General features: G+C 44.8%; 1 protein-coding gene across 2 annotated transcripts in view; it reads right to left on the bottom strand.

The window, feature by feature from the left end:
* Positions 1-18313: 18313 nt before the first annotated feature.
* Positions 18314-21888, bottom strand: part of BMPER (BMP binding endothelial regulator) — a 241498-nt gene continuing 237923 nt past the window's right edge. For both annotated transcript variants that reach the window (XM_045564642.1, XM_045564643.1), the window contains exon 15: positions 18314-19721. In XM_045564642.1, the coding sequence (XP_045420598.1) occupies positions 19540-19721 (182 nt within the window). In that variant the 3' untranslated portion in view covers positions 18314-19539. The remainder of the gene's footprint in view (positions 19722-21888) is intronic.

The following is a 21888-nucleotide window of genomic DNA, read 5'->3' as shown; positions in this document are numbered from 1 at the left end:
TCTCTGGGGCCTCATTTACTGGAGCATGAATCCCACTCATGAGGGCAAAGCCCTCTCAAAGGTATCACCTCCTAATACCATCACATTGGTGGTTAGATTTCAACATTTGAATTTGGAGGGACACAAACATTCATACCATAGCAAAGAAATGCTCCTCCCTTTACTTATCTGGTAAGAACAGATCTCAGAATAGACAGCCTGCTTGCCTACCTGTTGAAATATCAAAAGCCTCAGGAAAACCCCTTTCCTCTTCGGTTTAGGACAGTGTAGCATCACCTGTTCACCATTTAGATGTTATTCCACAGTAACATATAAGCACCCTGGAAGGAATAGGCATTGATAATTTTTTCCAGAAATTGGCCATCAGTGTGACATATTCATGATAAGTTAAATACTAACAACAGGCTCATCTGGCCTTGAACCCTGATCCTTCCATTTGATAGTTGTATAACTCTAGGTAAGGTCCATCCCCAGTCACATCCTCACAGCTGCTCTCCTTGCTTCCTGATGAGGACCAGAGGAGCAAAGGATGTCAAAGGGCTGCACAGGGCACTTACCACCAGGCAGAAAGGACAGACTGAGGACCTTGGGTTCCTGCAATCAAATCACTGCGCACCCAGCCAAGCAGTTCTGGGACCTGTGAGAGCCGCCTACATGGAAGATGCCTTTTTTGTCCAGTCATGGATGAATTGCATGCCAAGGGCCCTCCCACCTGCTCCCCAGACCCAACTCCACATCTCACAGCTCAAAGGACACCCCTCTTCTACCTTCATTCCTCAAACTCTAGCTATATTGTTATCTCATTAAATTTCCTTTGAAAATTATTTCCACAACTATCTTGGGTTGTGGGACATTGGGTTCATGGTTCCCCACTTACAAATTGCTCCTGCTCCAGCACACATGGAAATGATGATTTATGCTATTTCATAAGTACTTTGATTCTTTCTTTCTTTTTTCATTTAATTTGTCCTTTAGGCTCAACTCACCTACTTTAGCAAGGTGATTCTTGAAGGTGAGGTGAGTGGGGACTTCCTATGGCAAGAAAAGGGCAGTATTTTTCTTCTTTGATCCAAAACCATTTAAGGCAATTATAATGCTGTGTAATAAAGGGATAAATTTAATGATATCCAGGCTATTATTTAAAATGCCTCTTTGTTTTTATTTCCATGATGTGAGTTGCCCATGCTTTCTGTTTCTTCCCTCCCATGGGAAGAGAGCTGACAAGTTATTAAAAATATCTCACTGTAACAAATATATTACAAAGAAGGATGTTCAAAATATACCTCTCTAAAGCATTGCCATGTTCCTAGTGATAGATACACAGAAACAGTGCTTTGTATATCTAATTTTAGCAGATTCTAAACAATCTTTAATCTTGGAAGGAAAAATGTTCTGGCTTCTGTACACATAAGGAAAGAAAAATTGAGTGGAAGTCACAATACTTAAATTATGATCCCAACTCAGTTGCTAATTAGTACATGACTATGGAAAGGGTAATTAATGTTGTGGAAAGTAAAATGAAAATGTTATTGTACAGAGTTATTGAGAGGACTGAATGGTATACTGCACAGAAAGTACTGGGCACATGGCATATGATGCTTGCACTTAGACTCAGTTTTCTCATTTGTAAAAATAGGGTCACTCTTCAAACAAATCTGAAACTCAGTGCAATTGTAACCAACAGGCAAAAGGATGTTTTATGGTCCTAGATAAGTTGATTTGACATTTGTCAAAATCATAGTTCAGCAATTCCATAAACTAGAATAGCTTCCAAGTGAATTAAATATTAAAAACCAGAACTGGGGCCAGGCACAGTGGCTCATGCCTGTAATCCTAGCACTTTGGAAGGTCTAGGTGGGAGGATCATTTGAGGCCAGGAGTTCGAGACCAGCCTGAGCAAGAGTGAGATCCCATCTCTACAAAAAATAGAAAACTTAGCCGGGCGTGGTGGTGTGCACCTGTAGTCCCAGCTACTTGGGAGGCTGAGGCAGGAGGATCACTTGAGCCCAGGAGTTTGAGGTTGTAGTGAGCTGTGGTGACACTACTCACTCTAGCCCAGGAGACAGAGCAAGATCCTGGCTCAATAACAAAAAACAAACAAACAAACAAACAAACAACTGTAAAAGTACTAGAAGGGCTGGGCATCATATGTAAAACGAAGAATACTAAAATAAGGAGACAAGAAGGCGGACTGGATAGGGTCCTTGGGACACAAGGAATGACACATGGTGAGTTCACTGGGCTTTATTTTTCCTAATCTATCCTAGACCAGGAGCTGGAGAAACTGGAGAAACCAGCAAGCCAGAAACACCAAAAGGAACAGACAAAAAAAGTCTCTCTAGCCCGGATCAAGAAAAAAGCAGCACAACAGAAAATGTTTAGCTAGTAGCTGCTCTATTCCAACAAAACACCATGCAGAAAGGTGGGGCTTCACCCGTACCCCATCAGCAAAGGCCAGGTAGGGAGCCTGAGTGTCTACACACACCAGGCTGCTGGGGTGGTGTCAGAGAAGGCCGAGCGGGAGCCAGGGCTTTCCTCCTCATCGGTGGTAGTAAGGAGCACATCCTGCACCGGAGCTGGTGGAGGCTCCCTGGGAAGAGTAGCCAGGGGATCCCTCTCTCATTCAGAACGGTGTCAGCAGAGGCCTTTGGGGAACCTTGACTTCTACTCCTGCCCAGTCGTAGTAACAAGATGCCCCCAGCCTCCCTGGTGTCAGTGAAGGCTGGGTGGCAAATATGGACCTCTCCGCCTGGCAGTAACAGGTGGCATTCCCACTTCCCCTGCCACCGCAGTGTCAGAGGACCCCAGCTCTTATGGACTGAATTGTGCCTTCTTGATTCCCATGTTGAAGCCCTATATTTGGAGACAGGACCTTTTAAGAGGTGGTAAGTTAAAATGAGATTGCTTGGGCATGCCCTAATCCAATCTGACCGGTTTCCTTACCAGAAAAGGAGATGAGGACACAGAGGGACACCAGGCACACACGTGTGCGGAGGGACAGGCTTGTGAAGAGCCGCCAGAGGGTGGCCATCTGCAAGCCAAGGAGAGACCTCAGTGGAAACCAGCCCTGGCAACACCACGATGTTGAACTTCTAGCCTCCAGAACTGTGAGAAAATGAAACAAAATACCACTCAGTCTGTGTTATTTTGTTATGGCAGCCCTAGAAAATTAATAGACCAGCTAAAACAGAAAGTTTAAATAAGAGTTTCATAAAATAATGCCCAATATGTCCAGAATGCAACTGAAAATCACTCATCATGCGGAGAACCAGGGAAATCTTCAGTAATGAGAGAAGCAGTGAACAGACGCCAACACAGACATGGTACAGATGTGGCAGTTATTTGACAAGGATTTAAAAACATTCATCATAAAAATGCCTCAATAAGCAGTTAAGAAAATGTTTGAAACAAAATAAAAAATACAAAGCTTCAGCAAGGGAATAGAAGACATAAAAAAATGAAATGGGAATTTTAGAACAGAAAAATACAATAACAAAAATTGAAAAAGAAAAACCTCATGGATGGACTCAATAGCAGAAGAAGAGGACAGGAAAAAGGAATCACTGACCTCGAAGATAAAACAATAGAAATTACCCAAGGTGAAAAACAGAGAAAATAGACTGAAGAAAAAATGAACATAGCTTCAGGAACCTGTGGGACTATAACAGAAGATTGAACTTTCACAAAATCATAGTTCCAGAAGGAGAGGAGAAAGAGAATGGGGCCAAAAAAGATTTAGAAAAATAATGACTATAATTTCCCAAATTTAGTAAGCTGGGCAGGCTAACCTAAGAGAGCAGCTTTATATTCTTCCACAGCTGCCTTCAGTCAAGCTCTGTGGGTTCCCCTTTTGCTCCCCATTTGCCAGCAATTTGAGCAGAACCCCATGCTTTCAGGGCATCTGAGGGTATTTAAATCTTACTATTAATAAAAAGTCCAGTCCAGTCTAATTTAAAACTTCAGTCTCTCATGCAATTCAAACCTTTTCACCTTTCTCCAATCTCCCACTCCCAACTTGGTCAACTTGGACTTGACCAAACTCCTCCTAGGCCAGCAGCTATTTTCCCAGATTTGTCTTCTATTAATATTCTGGTGACTCAGGGTCAGGTTGGGGGGAAATGGGGAAGCGGCAGGAGAGATATAGCAAAAGCAGCAAAGGTGGTTTTTTTTTTTTCTTTTTTTAACCGTAATTGGTGCTGTTTGTGGTGTGCTCTTAGTTATGGAAGACTCTCTAGGATGGCACGCCCTTTCTCGTAGGAGCACATTAATGGATTTGGTCGAGAACAAATTCCCAGCTCCATCCTAACGAGGCCTTCTGCACTGCACTGCTCCCCAGCTGACCTCCTGTGGTGTCCTCTCAGCTCCTGCCCTGCAGCACGATGGAGAATGGCCCCCGGGGATGAGACAGCAGGGCTCTTTCACTGTGAAGCACAGGCTCTCACCTCCCTAACTGGAAGAGGCAATGAAGAAGGCCAAGTGTGTCCTAGACAGCCTCAGTTTTCAAATCACTTCTTCCCTCTCGCACCATGTTCATCATTCCCATGTCCCATTTGTCCAGCACTTTCTACTTCTACTTTGCTATTCACGTTGCAAGGGGATGGATTCCATGACTGTCCCCAGTCTCCATGGCAATGGCTGCTGTGGCTTCATCCTTCCTCACCTGCCTTCTCCCTCAGGTAATAAGCAAGATGCTTGATCTCAGTAGAGTATCCACTTCCCTGTGGGCCTTATTGTTAGAGCTATGTGGCTGGGACAATCATCTGAAGCAAATGGACTTTTAAATTCCTGGCTCTGCCATTTACTCTCTGCGTATATTTGAGCAGGACGCTCTCCCTCTCTAACCCTCAGTTTGCTTCTCTATAAGAGGTGGGGTCACCACCAATGGGTGATGCACATGGCACAGCCCAAAGAATGCTAATGTCCTATCAGAGGCTTTGAGATCACAGTCCTATGTCCACAGCCGTTGAGGCAAAAGTGTTCTCTGGCAAACAAAAAATGATTTATTCCTGCATCTAGAATTTTCAGTTTACTCCAATAGGGACTTTTGGCTTCCCTGTGATTCCCCTGGCACAGGCCTTCCAGAGAAAATGCAAGGGAGAGAAAACCCAAGATATCTAGGGATTCTAGACTATCTGCTCTCTAATTAAAGCGTCTTTCACCTGACTTCACATGAGAATTTTGTCCTTCTATGATCTGTGCCTGTATTTGAATGTGTTTCTGTTTTAAACATCCTCAGACTTGTGGGAGCTTGTTCTAAAAGAAGTCAGTGATAAATTCCCCCATATTTTTTATACACACACACACACACACACACACACACACACACATACATATGCTCAAAGTACAAAAAAATCAGGCACCCAGCCTTCCAGGATTCATCTACTGTAAATGACGATAGAGGCTGCCTCAGACTTTAAAACATCTAATTTATAAGTGGTCCATCCATTTTTATAAAGGGCAGGGAAGGGGATGGTGGGGGAGGTATTCAATCTCATTAAAATTCTCACAACTATTTAATGAGGATGAATTGTCTTTATTTTACAGGTGATGAAACAGGGGTTCAGAAAGATGAAGCAATTTTTTTCGAGGTCTCACTATGTGTTGATAAGGAGCCTGGGACATAAAGGCAGCTTGGTGCTGGCTGCAGGAGCCCCATGGATACCAGCAGGGGTAGGTGGGGCTGCTGTCAGTAGAAAAAGCAAAGCAAAACACAAACAAAGACTCTTCCAGATTTTAGATATAGAAAAGGGATGGGCCTGGCTAAACAATAACAGCAAATGTATCTTAAGAGACCAGCCTCACTGGGAGGGCAGGTGGGTGTCAGGTGGTAACTGGCAACCCTGCCCGCCCTGATTTCATTTTCCTTCTTGTTACCTGTATTTTTTGGAATCATTTAAAAGCCCCCTCTTTTTTATTTTTTCTGATTTCATTATCTTTTTATACTTTCTTAAAAATCAGCACATAATAATTATACTTATTTATGGGGTGTTCAGTGATGTTTGGATACATATACAGGGATCTGATCAGGGTAATTGTCATACTCATCATCCCAAACATTCATCATTTCTTTGTTTTGGGAACATTCAACAACCTCCTAGCTATTCGAAACTGTGTAATATATCATTGTTAACTACAGTCATCCTGCAGTGGTATAGAACGCTAGAACTTATTCCTCCTATCTAGCTGTAATTTTGTGTCTGTTAACCAGTCTCTCCCTGTCCCTCCTTGTAAGCATGAGAAGTACGCTAAGGGCAGTGCTAAGGTCTAGTTCAGTTTCCCAAATCAGGGAAGGGCCACCCCAGGAGCTATGGCCTCTGCCCTGATGCCCAGAGCAGCTGCGGGCACCCAGCAGAGGTCTAGTCTGGGCTTCAGGTTCATTGATCACTGGGAGAGAATTTCAGGGTTGCAGGATTTTCCCAGGTGGTATTTCATTTCATTGTCTTAATGACCCTTACGATTCACAGAACACAGAGAATATTCTCAGGGCATTTTAATTTATTTTTTCTGTTACTGTTGCTTAACTAGTTTGTATTGAGTCTCTTGTTCAGGCTAGGAGCTGTTAAAGGAGCACAGCATTTATGTAAATCAACTCAAACTATACACCACACAAAAGATTACAAAGCTGAGTCTTGCTGAGAATAGGCCAGTTGCTCACACAAGCACTAAGTTACAGAGCAGGACCCGGAATCTGGATCACACACGTTCCCAGTACATGGCTTTTTCCACTAGGCCGGGGGTCAGTAAACTTCCTCTGTAAAGGTCCAGACAGTAAATATTTAGGTGTCCTGAGCCATACAGTCTCTGTTACAACTGTGCCCTAGACAATTTGGACAGAATGGGCATGGCTGTGTTCCTATAAAACATGATTTATAAAAGCAAGCAGTGGGCCAGATTTGTCCCACGGACTGTGTTTTCCCAGCCCTGCAGGGAACCACTTCCTTGGTTCACATGGCATCAGTGTCCTCAGCCAGGTCCTCACGTTTCTCTGTAATTAACCAGCCCAGCACCAGGGCACCTACTCGCCTCTCCTCCTTCCCTTCCTGACAGCCTGGCTCTGCACAAGAATGTAAAATCTAAAAGTAGTAGTGAATTTTACTTCTATCCTCTACTAGATTGAAAAGTATTACATCTCTTTTCTATTAGATTGGAATTTACTGCAGTCACAGAAAAGCATACTCTCTGTTTCCAAAGAAGAAATTGTGCATTTGTGCTAAGAGAAGCTTGGCCATTTCAGGTCACCTGAAGGCTCTCGTGGACATCGTGGCTCTGTTAGACTCTTGGAGTGCAAGAGGAAGGGGCACATGTGCTCAGATTCCCCCAGGTGATGTTGGAGCTTTTGGCAAGGACACCCCAGACTTGAGGTGGCCATGACTGTCATCTTCTTCTTTGCCACCCTGCCATCCTGGCCCCAGACCTACAAAACATGAAGAATGGAGAAGCAGACCGAGAGCACAGCATCCTTCAGGGTCCTCGCCAAGCTCTGGGAGCCCCTACCCTTCCACTGGCATCTTCGCTCCGTGTACACAGAGGAGAGTGTTGGACTAGATTGATTTGCCACCCTCCCCTCTGTAGGGTCCTTGCTGAGTAGAGTTCTGTCTGCTGGGTGCCAGGCACTGTTCTAGGTCCTGGAGATACGTCAGTAAACAAAACGTCATCCCTGCTCTCATGAACTAACATTTAGTTGGGGGAGGGGAGGACAAAAGCAAATGATTAAATCTATAATATTTCAGGTAAGGAGAAAAATGAGGACAAGGAAATGGACTGTTGGAGAAAAAGGTACTATTTTAGATACGATGATAAGAAAAGAAGCTTTTGCTGAGGGGACATCTGTGCAGAGACTTGAATGAAGAGAGGGGCTGAGCCACACGGTAGCTGAAGGCGCACGCAGCATTCCGGGAACGGGGCGGCAAGAGCAGAGGTCTCGCGCTGGGAATATGCCAGCCATCTGGAGACAGCAAGGAGGCCAGAGTGGCTGGAGCAGAGCGACAGGGAGGGAGAGAAGTGTAAGATGGGGTCAGAAAGTCTGTTTGTGCTGTTATAACAAAATATTAATAGCTGAGACAGGGTAATTTCTAAATAACAGCAATTTATTTCTCACAGCTCTGGAGGCAGGAAAGTCCAAGATTAAGGCACCGGCAGGTTTGGATCTTGGTGAGGGCCGTCTCTGCTTCCAAGGTGGTCCCTTGAACCCTGAATTCTCTGGAGGGGACGAATGCTGTGTCCTCATGTGGCAGAAGGGGCAGAAAGGGCAAACTCACCCCCTCAAGCCCTTTCATAAGGCGCTAATACATTCACAAGGTCAAGGCTCATGTGGCCTAATCACCTCCTAAAGACCCCACCTCTTACTACTGTTGCATTGAGGATTAAGTTGGAATATGAAGTTTGGAGGGGAAACAACATTCAAACCACAGCAGAAAGGGAGCGAGGAGCCAGAATATGCAGGCTTTTGTGGACTGTGGATTTTGGATTTTATTCTGAGTGCGATCAGTGGCCACTGGGTTTTGAGAGAGGGAAAGACACGCTACGACACAGGTTTTTAAAGGTTTAGCCTGGCTGCTGCCTGCATAAGTGTAGTGGCTGAGTGGCAAGGATGAGAGCAAGAGACCCATTCCAGAACCCAGGGAGGAGATGTGGATAGTTTGGACCAGAGTGGTAGCTGGGGGGACGGTGAGAGGTCGTCAGCCTCAGGGTGTATTCCAAAAGCAGGGTGCACAGAAGTCACTGCTGAGTGGAACGCAGGGTGAAGAGAAAGTACAGAGTCAAGGGTGACTCCCGGGGACTGCGCCCTCTCACATCCACTCCACCCACCTTTTCCTTCCAGCAGTAGCTGTAGAAACAAGCTGCTGTGGGTGTAGCCTGGCAGCGCCCTCGCCTCAGCTGCATGGTGCATCTCTTGCCTTTCACCCCAGGATGTCCCAGTCCCTCTGGGGGACTCTTGTACCCACTCAGCTACTCGGGTACCTGTGCAAGCCTGCAAGGCCCAGCCAGTTAATGTCTCAGGGCATCTTCTGACCACTGGGGGTTTGGAACAGGTGGATAATTCTGAGCCTCAACCTGCACAGCCCTTTAAAGAGCACCCCTCGGTACTGAACCCCAGGCGCCCACAGCAGTAACCAGCTCAATCGTGCTTCCTTGACTGAGCAATTGGATTTCACTCTCCATTTTACTCTTCTCCTTCCCTCACTATTGTTATCTGGGTTCCCTTGCCAACGTAAACTCAAAATCCTCCCCCCACCACAAAATATCAAGCTTAGATTACATGCAAGTTTGGGTTGCCCATTCGATCTCCAAGGGCAGATGGCAAGGAGGCAGTTGGATGTACTTGAATCTGGAATTCAGAACACAAGATGCAGAAGAGACCAGGCCACTTGTCTTCAAAGGTCACTGCCACAGGCCCCAGCAGAGCAGCGTAGCTCCATCTCCCACTGCTCCCGTGGCAAGTGACTCCCTGCTGGCCCCAAAGAGGAGCTGAGAGGATGCAGTGCACAGTGGCAGGAGCACGTGGCCGTCCATCGTGTCTTGTGATGACAGCTCCTCCGTGCTGTCCTCACTTTATTCTAGCTCCAGTAGATGCTTGTCCTCACAGCGCATGAGCAGTCACGTTACAATGAACGCCTGCTGCGGGAAGTCAGCGTGGCCAACCCTGCAGAGGGACATTGTCTGTTAGGAGCCTTTCCCCTCCACCACGATCCCTCCTGAGGCTTCAGGGAAGGAGAAGAAAAAGTGAGATGGGGGAGCAGTTGAGGCAGGCAGGGGACCTCAGCAGCCATGTCCCCAGGAAGCCCCTCAGCCCCTCTGACAGCCCCGGCCCCTGCCCCCAGCCTGAGCCTAGGTTTCTGAGACACTACAGAGATAGGACATGGCTTTTGTTTTCATTACTGTTTAATTTGCTCAAATGAAAACTGCAATTACTGAGCAGTTATACATCCCCATGTGCTTCAGGGATGCTGTCCCTGGCACTCTTCCTATCCCCATTTGGACAATTCACCCATAAAAGCATCAGACTCGCCTGCATTATATGTGGAAATCTGCAGTGTCATTCTTTGTGCAAGGGATAAAAATTCACCCTGGGGTGCAAATTTTAATAAGGCTTAATTAGACCAATTTGTAGTAAGCTGAGGTTTCCACTCTGCAATTTGACAAGCAGCTTGAGCTGGTTCACAACATTTTTATGTGAGGGAGTTTCTGTGTCTGAAGCAAAAGGTCAAATGGAACATAAGATTCTATCCAAAAGTCTCCTAAAGGAATAGTGACTTTCTGTTGTCTTTGTGTGTGTGTGTATGTGTATGTGTTGTTTTCCTCTGCTTTTTAGAAAGTGCTTATTGATGCTAAGGTGAGATCCTGGGGGCAGAATCAGTCAGATCCTCTCATGCTGTAGTCTGTCCCTCCTGCAAGGTGCAGAAGGGCACATTGATCTGGTCACCGCGTGTGCAAGACCCTGCTAGTAGCTCACAGCCCTCTTTCCTAGAGTTGGAGAATGACTTCACAGTCCCTGAAACAGAACACAAACAGTAACTGAAAATCACCTGGAATCAGCTTGAGAGAGAAGCCGTCTTGCCCGGAGATGCCAAATACATTTTATGCATCATCCTTGGATTGGAAAAGCATTTGCTTGAACTATAGTATCTTTAAGATATGAAATAAAATTGATGTCACAGAGTCGCACTTTGATGTCACATCCCTAGAATCTCTTTCAGGACTGTCAGAATAAAAAGCCTTGCAAAATTCACTCATTTTGCTGTAGGGAAATAGCTGAGGCCACTCTTCATGAGAAGGGGGATGTGGGTCAGGAAACAAGGGGATAAAATTGAAGAATACCTTTTTCTTCAATAAATTTTTGATAGCAGAAATTCTAGACATTCTGCCTAAAAATGGAAGGAATGTTCTACAAACAAAAGCGGGTTCAAAAAAGGTTTCAAAAGGCCTGTGGCAAACAGCGCCAGTCCTCTGTGCTGGTCCACTAGATGGTGTCTACATTGTGTCCACACTGCTGGGGGCATCAAAAGGCCACCTGCCCTCTGAATATTTTCTCCTCTGACCTGATCCGGTGCCCAAAATGCTCACATTAGAACTAGACCATTGGTTAAAGATGCTAAATGCCAGAAGACCCCAAACAAGCAAATGAAAATACGGTACCGCATGCTGATAGTGCATAGACCTCAGACCAGCTCAAATACATTGCTGGCTAAGTGACTCTGGATGGAGTAGGATCCAGGTCAACCACATTTTTTAAAAGTGTCAGGAAAGAACTGGAGCATAAATTGCCACCAGGAGGGCAGGCCAGTTTGGAGCAACTCCCTCTGAGGCAAGGAGGAGAGAGGCAAAAGAGAGAGATCAAGTTGAAGAGTGGAGGATGGAGGCAATTATAGAGGGGAGGGTGCCACAAATTAATAGCTGATGTGACAATTTGTTCTTATTCCTGGCAAAAAAAATCCCAGGAAACTATGCTGGGACCTGTCTCTCCTAATGAAAGAATTGCCCGTGGCCCTACATGCTCTATTCTAACTGCTGGGCTCTGGAGGAATTGCTAAGACCCCCCGGCCCGTGAGGGGAGCCGTTCTTCCTGTCTGCTAGAGGAGGAGCATGAGCAGAGAGTGAGGCCAGTCCTGCAGGCTCCCTGGACACCCAGCAGGACCCCCTCGCCCAGAACGCACACACCCATGCCCACAGCCAATGGTGGCCTGCCTGGAGCACCTGCCACCGCCCAAGGTCTGGGCATCAAGTCAAGCCTGGACCTCACGATCCCCAACATCCAGTCAGGCTATGCAGCTCCAAGACCAGTCCATTTGAAAGTTTGCCTCTATCCCCAACAGGCTCCGCATCTGGACGACAGATCACAGCTTTGGCAGAGCTCAGTGGCTGCTTTTAGACAAGGGGACCCTCTTCCCATGTGTCATAAAAGGCACATTCCTGAAAACAGTGTGGATTAGGCCATGCAGTTCGTAAGATGAGTCTCAGAACTGGACTTTATTTCCTCCCAGTTGTTTGAAGGCAACAGATAAAGCCACATCTGCAGGACTCCTGCATGACGCAGCCCCTCTGGGGCTCTGATGCAAAAATACCCATGTGGTTGTACCTGCTGTGTCTTTGCTCTTTGCCTCACGGCCTCTCCTTGTGCCCTATTGGGCCTCTTATTTCATAGTAAAAAATAATCGTGTGCTCAGGCTTCGAGGAGCAGAAACAAATGAAGCTGCGTGTGTTACTGATACAGAGATAATAAATGCTAAGTGATGTGGGATAAATAATATGCATATACATTATTTAGGCAAACATTTCAATACACTTGCTGTCACAAAACAGATAGCCCAAATAAGTGAGTCATATGAACAGTAAATCATGGAACCAATTTCAAGAAAAATAAGTTTTGCTTTGGAAAATTGCACTCAAAATATATGCACTTGAAATTCAATTGAATATGAACAATTGTGCATTTAATAAGTTAAATTGGGTAGAACATGAATCCAATGAAATATAAAATTCCCAACATTTGAAAACAGTTTTTATTTTACCCAAACTTTTTTAAGATAAAAAAATTAAAATGTGCATACCATATTGTTCCTTAATGTTTTTACAGTTTTCTCCCAACATAAAACTGAAGGAAATGAGTAGCAAATTCAGAGAGAATTAATATGGAAAATGCCTTCCCTGCTTTGCTGCCCTCTTCATTCCCAAACGAAAGAGAGAGCTGATAAATCCACTCTGACCCTCTGAGCCGTCCAGGCACAGCAGATGCCTCCTAGCTTGGCCGGGCATCTGATTCCACCAGGTGAGTTTGCTGACTGCCATCTTTATTTTCTTTAACCAAAGCAACCTGACCATTCTGTGGCCCAAGCCTATGACAAAGCCAAGAGAGTCTGAATTCTCTCTAAAGAGACTCTAAATTTGGGGTCTAAATTCACCTTCCAGGACCTGGGTGAAGTGAGGGGGCCTTGCATGTTAACAGGCCATGGGAATGGTTCTCCCTAACCCATCTCATAAAATCTCAGGATCGGGATAGCATGTGGAGTCATCACAGAAATGCTACTGCTTATGCTGAGCTGCTCTGTGAAAGCAGATATTCCCCAAATGTCATCCAGTTAAACAGAATGGGGAACGCTTTTTGGTGTGACCGAGCAGTCTGTCCTATGTCCTCTCCCACCCCGAGGTTTCAGGGGTGTGTTTGGAGTGGTGGATGCCATGACTAAGTCTGTCGTTTAATCCTCTCCTCTCCTTCCAGCTTTCATTTTTTTATGACAACCAGTTATTCCTGAGAACTAGTGAAGTGAGAAAACAAGGTTAGTAAGACGGAATCCGCCTAGCCTGACTATCTTCAACAAGGAAGTGGGGGCCGGGCGCAGTGGCTCACGCCTGTAATCCTAGCACTCTGGGTGGCCGAGGCGGTAGCATCGCTCGAGGTCAGGAGTTCGAGACCAGCCTGAGCAAGAGCGAGACCCCGTCTCTACTAAAAATAGAAAGAAATGATTTGGACAGCTAAAAATCTATATAGAAAAAATTAGCCGGGCATGGTGGCACGCGCCTTTAGTCCTAGCTACTCAGGAGGCTGAGGCAGTAGGATCGCTTGAGCCCAGGAGTCTGAGGTTGCTGTGAGCTAGGCTGAAGCCATGGCACTCACTCTAGCCTGGGCAACAGAGCGAGACTCTGTCTCAAAAAAAAAAAAAAAAAAGGAGGGAAGTGGGGATTCACGCTGAGTGGGGAGGACTCTGAATTGCCTGCTTCGCAGATGCGCTCCCGGGGTCAGACAGGTGCACATGGCGCCACAGGCTCACATCACCAGGCAGCCCGCTCAGCTCAGGAGAGGAGGGATGTCGCCTGCCCACCGCCTGCTCTACTCCCTCACGCGCATGTCACCACCTGAGCCAGAGGGAGCTGTTCAGGATCGGACTCTTTAAATTACATGTAGGAACATGGGGAAAAAGACAACATAACAAATGGTGTTTATACTCTTGGAGCCAAAGTGAAACTTTTTCATCACTACTAACATTTCCTAAAGACCGCAATTTCATTGCTGAATAAACCTCTCCAGGGAATTACTTTGTAACCCAAGCTCCAGTTGGAGAAAGCAGAGAGGCAGCTTATGTAAGTTTTTAAGGCCCGAACTGGGCTATGACAAAGTGGCTAGAAGGTGACAGAATTGTTCCAGCTGAACTCTGGATGAACTGTGTTTCCTGGCCTTTTACTCACAGGTGTGACCAGAGCTGGTGCCACTAGCAGGGCCAGCAGTTTGGACCCTAAACGTCTTCCATCTGTCAAGTCCCAGCTAAGCAAGTGAGCAAAAGCAGAGGTGGAAGGTAACTACCTCGGATCAGTTCTGCAACCAACACCCTAGAGGGTCTAAAAAGGACCTCCCTGCTGTGCAGTGGGACAGAACTGTGAAGGTGGGAGAGAACACCCTTATCAGAAGCCTCTCCTTTTCCTTCCCTCTCTAGACGCTCAGACGACAGAGCAAGGAAACGCAAACAAACCCTGGTGCAAGAGGTAAGGTGGCTTATAACAAAATGCTCAAACCCTGCTCATGTTTTTTCCACTAGAAATCAAGGGAAACTTGCAAAGGCCTCTCAGGGCATGTGAGTTGCATCATCACAGCTCAAAAATGTTCTGTGACTCTGTTACACCCCCGCAGTACTGAAAGCCCGTTGTCCCCTGCAGACCCAAGCTGCCTGCTTACCTGTGCCTTCAACGCCCGGACCACTCCATCCCTGCCAATGCACAAACCATACACACACACCTGTGCACAGGGAGAGCCCATTTAGTTCACTAAGACTCATCTCGCCAGTCACCTACCCTGGCAAGCCTTCCTTGACACACACTAAACAGAAAACCTCAAATTGGGCTCCCTGGGGCTCCCGCAGCCAGCTGTGTGTTCCTCCTGCTCACCGCGAGTCATTCATCCTGGACTGTGATCGTCTTAGGAAGGACGATGTCTTCACGCTAATGTTCAGGATGTGTGTTGAATCAAAACAAACACAGGCTCACAGAAAGCATCTAGGCTGACGATAGAGTCCTGCAGATCTGTTCCCCTCTACTGCTCCGTACGTGGGGAACGGACACCACCACCACCCTGGAACCCCAGCCAGAAACTCACCCACCCACCGTCCAGCCTGTCACAACGTTCTCCCCTTTTCACCTCCTACCTCCTGGTCTTGGGGTTCACCATCTCTCACCTGGACTATTTCAGAATCTGCCACCTGCTCTTGACTGAAAATCCCACCTTCATTCCTGTGCCACTGATCTTGCTGAAACAAAGGTCTTGTCACTCCATTGCTTAATCCACTCCACATGGCCAGATGTTCCCTAGAACAGACCTTCCCATCTGGTGCCTCAGCCACTGGGGAGCCATGCGGGTAATGGGTGACAGGGATGCTGGCACCTCCTCCACTCTCAAGGCAGTTGGATGGCACCTATGATGTCACTAGATGTGGCCTCTAGCTGCAAGCAACTGTCTATTTACTCCGGTAGCCAGACACATGCTATTTTCTGAATGCACTAGGACGTAGAAAGCTTTGGGAACTATTGCCTCCAAAGAATAAAACCCAGGCTCCTTAGCATGACTATGAGGTCCTCCAAGACTCCAGCCCCCTAACGCCTGCTCCGGCCACATCTCACACCCACATGCTTTGCCCTTACCCTTCCTGCCACACCTCCCACTGCACCGCACGGCCACAGGTATGGAGCTGTTTGCTTGCCTGAGGGCTTTGCTCTCCCTCTACCCGGAACACCCTTCCTACTTTTTAAGACTCTCTAAAGATAAATTTCCTCCCTTCTCCCCCATATTAACCTTTCCAAAGCTGGCTTGCTTAAAATTAATCCAAAAAGGAACCAAAATGAAGATGGATCTCTTGTCACGGTTTTGTCATTCAACTCATTTAATTAAACCCAATGTAGCAACGTGACTGCAAAGCCAGAAAGTTCTCCTTAAAGGAATAAATGTCCGGGTTCTTGGTTCACGGTCAGCATCATCGCCAGCATCAGTTTCTTTTCCCTGTTGATTCCTTCTTGCTCACCTGAGCTTTGTCATTTTACAATTAGAATCCCAAGTTCTGCAAAGGTTTGTAGTTCAGGATTTGGAATCAGAGACTATTTTTGCTCACTCCTGAGAGTTACGTTTGGAGGAGATACCTAATTAAAACATGATGGTGCCTATCCCTGGAGGCAGTCTCCTTCTCCCACACCAAGAGCTTTCCAGCTCTTGTCCCTGACACTTGTTGGATCTGGATGAATGTGAGTGACAAAGAGTTGCAAAGTGAACAGAAACTCAATGAAGCTCAAACTCAACCAATCCCAGAAAGAGCTGTTGCAACTCTGAGACTTGGTGTTTATCAGGTTTTATTTATTTGTTCAAGATAAATTTATTGACTAGCTAATAGGTTATTTTTTTTAATTAGGGTAATGTGTTCATGAGTGTTTGCAACATTATGTTCTATACCTTTTGGTATGCCTGAAATGTTTCGTAATAAGGAAGAGTTTCCCAGTCGAATTGGTTTATCCATGTTTAAAGAAAGCTGTGGGAAAAGTCAACCCACTAGGTCTTCCTCATTCTCCTTGGAAGGTGTCTCTTACAGGCTGTGGTCAGGTCCTCAAGAAACACTCAGCGAATTAAGAGGGGGTGAGACCTTTGACTGGAAGAGTTGGTGATTCTCAATGTGCCGCAGTTTTAACAAAGATTGCTGTTGTTAATGTCAAATAACCATTTTTATTTCTAGTTCAAAACTCTTAGGTCCTATTTGCACAGGAAGAGGGGAAAGAACTTTTACTGAGTACCAACAATGAGCAATTGGAATAATAATTGTGCTTGTTCTTTATCGAGAGTGTTTGTTTCTCATCAAATTCAGTATTTATGGCTAATAACATAATCAATGTACAGATACTGTACATGTAGATAGGGCAATTTAATCCATCTTTTAGTTCTATATATACCATGGAACCAACACCAATTGCTAACCTGGCTTATGTGCACTAAAGGCAGAAGTAGAACATGTTTATTCCAAGTCATCTAACTCCGCAGGAGTTTGGTTTTGAGAACCCATTGGAAACATCCCATGTAAATAAAGCAGGGCCATTATCATTGATGCACTTGGAAAATCTCCATTGTGAATCATTAGACAAAGTCATTGCTCAGCTACAGCCCATGGCCAAAAACAGAATGGGCAGAATATGATTTCCTTACCCTCCCCTATCAGATAGCTGCCTATGTGGATTAGTAGGCCCAAATAACCCTCTGTTATCTCTGCCTTCTCTTTCTTCTTGGATTAAGAATTTAAAAAATGTACAGAGATTAAGTTAACCCCTGGATAAGATGTCACACAAGCTTATAATCAAGCCATTCAAAACAATGGAACTGGTCCATGAAGAAGACCCTTCATGGTTCATCCACCAAGCTGGCCCTGATTAAACGTGCTGGAGAGGCTGGTTAGTCTGACGGATCCTTACTCAGTCCTTGGGTGAATCATAAGCAGTAAACAGCTGTCCACAATTTTCCCTTCTGCACCATTTCCCTCATGCAGCCCTCCCTCTTTTATGGAGGGAAACCCAGAGTGAACTGAGAAGGGACCTAAAGCTAATCTAAAGGAATCTGTTCGCTTTACAGAAGGTAGAAACCAACCTGGAGAGGTCAGCTGATTTGCCCTAGCCCTCCTTTCAGAGCAGAGCAGGGAACAAGTGAGATTATGAATGTGAACGTGTTCCCAGGCCCTGAGTGCCTCAGGTAACTGCCCGAGGTCTCCTGGCTCACTGGGGGCTGTGTGTCTAGGTTTCCTGATGCTCAACCCTGCCCACTGTACAACACAGCCTCTTCGTGTTGTAGATAGGCAAAAGTGAGGCCCCAAATGCTTAAATAATGTAGACAAGGCCACAAACCACACCCAGACCCAAGATGCCTAAACAAAATCCTCTTTTCAAGTGTAGCACTGAAACAATGACCGAGCTACCCTCAGGCCCCAGAGACTGGGGCAACTAGGACCCAAGTACAACACTGGCAAAACCAAATGCCCTGGAACCCCAGCCGGTCACTGTTACACTCTGTACTTTATTCAGTTTACTCAAACAACTAGGGTTTTTCCAGTAAAAAAAAAAAATCTAAATTAATAGTTTAGCTGTCATGAATATATGTAAAAGAAATGCAAATGACTTTGACACGCGATGGCAACATGCTCACTGTCAAAAATTTGGAGTTTGCTTTTTGTCTGTTACTAATACTCTTTATAAAAATAAACTATTGTAGGATATATAAATTATATCTAAATAAAGCTGTTAAAGTTTCACTAGTCTGCAGTTGATAATTTATAAAGTATAATACAGGACATCTTGAATGAAAAAATGCATTGTTTTAAATCTTAAGCCCTTTATTTACTACAATGTAGAACATTTTACTTTTAGACATAGTGGGTTTTGGTTCTGTTGACATTTTCACCTATTCAACTGAAAACAAAAGTCAGGAAAATCACATGGTAACAAGTAGCAACCTATCAGTAAATTAGAGCAAGTATATGGACCATTCTTTAATTGGACTGATGTTAAATGGACTGGTCAGTAAAGGCTTTTCCCTGTCTAATAATTATGACATATTAACACTAGCCAAATAGCTTTGGACAGGAATCCTCTAGGAATAATTAAAAGCTTTCGTTTTACACATGGAATAGTCACAAAATGTAGATGACTTACATCAACTCATTGGATTTGCTCATCTGAAATTGCTCTGAGATTCAAAGAAATGGATATTTCTTCATAGGTTGTGCAACAGTTTCTCCAGATATCTTCTCATGCTCAGTAAAATTAACATGTCATCCAGACACGCTTGACTCTGGATGCATGACATATAAACGGTCACATCCATCACACACACTTATATAATGAGGAGACTCAGAGAATATGTGAAGATGGCAAGAAATCACTTGATTCTTTGGTTATGTCCTAGTGACAAATATATAGTTCTTGGCAACTACTCAATAAGTTTTGGAAATAACATCAAGCCAGGACCCAGTAGAGTTTGACAGCCTCTCCCTTGCTTTCCACGTACCATTAGGGTCGGTCACCAAGCTCCTGCCATCTCTCTCAGGTACACATTACTTCTATGGAAATACGAGATGCCCCTAGATAAATGTGCCCTTCTCCAGAGGAACATATTTCCCACTCAATTACAAATCCTGAGTCAAAGCTAAAATGAATGCAGGCAGGCAATTGAGAGTTTTTAGAAAATTTCCTTAAAATGACAAATGTATATGATATTAAAGCCATCCAATATGTCTACATGCTGCCTTATTAAATTAAAAACACCTGGTGTATTTATACAATGTATCCAATGGCTTATAGATTAGGATCCCAGAAATAATACATGTCTTATAGCAAAAAATATACATATAATAATCCACCTATAGTTTATATAAATGATGAAATGTTTTTGAATATATCTATATATATACACATATATACTCTGTGTGTGTGTATTTGCAGGATCAGGTACACAAATACTGTAGTCCTTCATTGGCTCTTCCACTTCAGTGTCAGGGACACCAGGTTTCAAAGTCTTAAGAACTGGAACAAAGGTCACCGCTGAGGACAAAGGACTGGCTTGATGCACCTTCCCTTGTGAAGGACCAAGTTTGCTGGACAGTGGCAACCTGCAATGCACGGCTTATTGCATGGACCAATCTCATTCCAGTTGTCACAGGTCTTGACACATCCAGGGCCACAGGTATCATACACAGCACCGTGCTTACACTGAGTGGCTGAAAAAGAGGAGAAGACACAGGTGTGACGTGGAGAAAGGCCCCGTTACTTTGCCCTCAGCCCGTTACCATTCCTGCAGGCTCGTGTCATTGCACAGACCTCTCCACATCACAGGCTCAGATTTGCCTTTTAACCAGGGAAGCACAGACACCCAGCAATCCTCACACACACTGGAGATCACCTACATCTATAAAAAAAATAAACCAAAGATCTACCTGCTGGCCCACTGTGCTTCAAAATAAAAAAATTAGAATCCAAGCTGTTCATTCTTAGATAAGAAAAACTATAAATTCATAAGGCTATAAGAAAATCTTTAAGGTTATTTAGTTATTGCAAATAGTGTAAAAACTTAGCTTCAAGTAGTCCTTCCAGCTATTGAGCTGTGATGAATAGGAATATTTTGTGCAACTACATCAATATTTAAACACATGGAATTACACACACAGAAGAGAAAACTACCAAGGATACTGGAAATCTGTGACATATTTCAATCAGTGTGATCATGCGTCAAACTAATCAATTTTAGGCAAGTTAGAGTGAGAATAGGGTAGCTCCAAATAGAGAAAAATCAGATGTGCAAATGCAGGGAGGGCAGCTGCCACCTGGGCCAGAGAATATAAAAATGGTGACATCACCACGTCATTGCCACTTTAGTGTCTGTGTTGACTTAGAGCTAAAATGATTTTGACAATATTCTGAGAGATCCTAAAAACTCATGTATAGGTTTTTCAGAAACAAATAATGCAAACATTCTGGACATTTTGTGACACACAGACTTTTCCATCTGAGTGCTTCCAGTGACAATCAAAGGGGCCACCCCTCATTCTCATGAATAAGAATATTGACACAGGTAGAAATTTAGAGCAGGGACTCTCCAAGAACACCAGTAACACATCCCAACCTTCATGTGAAGTTGCTCCAAACAAAAGTACTGACAATGGAACGTCGTCATCAGCTTCAATGCCTCTGTTGTTGTTTATGCTGTTTGCAGAATGATAACCAGCCAAGAGCCACGCAATTGTAAAACTTAAAAAATAGAACTGGTTTTCAAGCAAAGGGGCATGACTTTGAGTGTTTCAAATTATGTATTTAGAATTACCACGGAAGGTAGGTGTTTGACCATACTTAACTAACATTAAGTTAATAAGAACCATAAAATAAATTCTATGAAGCTCCCCACTCATTACACTGGTTAAAAACAAATGAGAAAAAAGACAACCTGTCCAGAGGGGAAGGGTGGGAGAAATGGTCGGGAATTTAGCTGAAAAAAGTGAAAAATGGGATGACTCAGACCACCTGCTGCCAAGCTCCATCCCTGAGTTTACAACATGAAATTGTAATCATCAGTTTCATCCCTTCCCTCCCTCTCCCTCTCCCCCACTCCCCCCACAAAAACACCAATTAAAATACAGGCTACTAGAGGGAAAAGCTTTTAAGTTTCTTTATTTCCAGTGGTGGCTTGGTGCTTAACATGTAGTGGGCACTCGAGGACTACTGGGAGACTGAATGGATACAGGGAGGAATGAGTGGGTGGATCAATATAAATCTTCCTTTACATCTCTCGATTTACACTTCTCTGATAATCTTTTGACTTTTCACTGATCCCTTCAAAGTTCTTCTCTTTTTCTCTTCTCAGGAACTAACAGAATACCCTGTACATTGTATGCACCTAATGAATATCAGACTCACACACAATAATTGTATCCGTGTGTGTTATGCTTCTGTAGACCAATGGTGGCCACAGCTGGAAGTGAGGATCACCTGGACCCCATCCCAGACCAATTAAATTAGAACCTCTGAAGTCTGGACCAGGATATCAGGAATTAAAAAAATAAAAATCCACTCTCCCTCCCCCACTCCCACCCTCCTGCAACTAGTGATTCTAACAGGAGATGAGGATTGAAATTTGGTCCTGTAAACTGCTGTCACGTTCAGGCTTCAGTCTTTCAGTCACTGCAGAGACTGATTCCTTTTTAGCAAATGAGAGGGCAACTAATATTTCCATGATGGAAGCTCCTGCTCTTTCCCACCACTTCTCCCTTAAACCCTGCCGGAGGGCTTGCCCCATGCTGCAAGAGCGCACATCCTCTTCCAGTGTTGGATTTAGGTCCTCTGCTGGAGCACCTGCCACTCACCTCCCCGCCCCCTCATTTGCACTGAGCCTGG

This window comes from Lemur catta, chromosome 11 (genome assembly GCF_020740605.2).
Source record: "Lemur catta isolate mLemCat1 chromosome 11, mLemCat1.pri, whole genome shotgun sequence".
Taxonomy (NCBI): domain Eukaryota; kingdom Metazoa; phylum Chordata; class Mammalia; order Primates; family Lemuridae; genus Lemur; species Lemur catta.
This window is presented reverse-complemented; position numbering and strand designations above follow the sequence as displayed.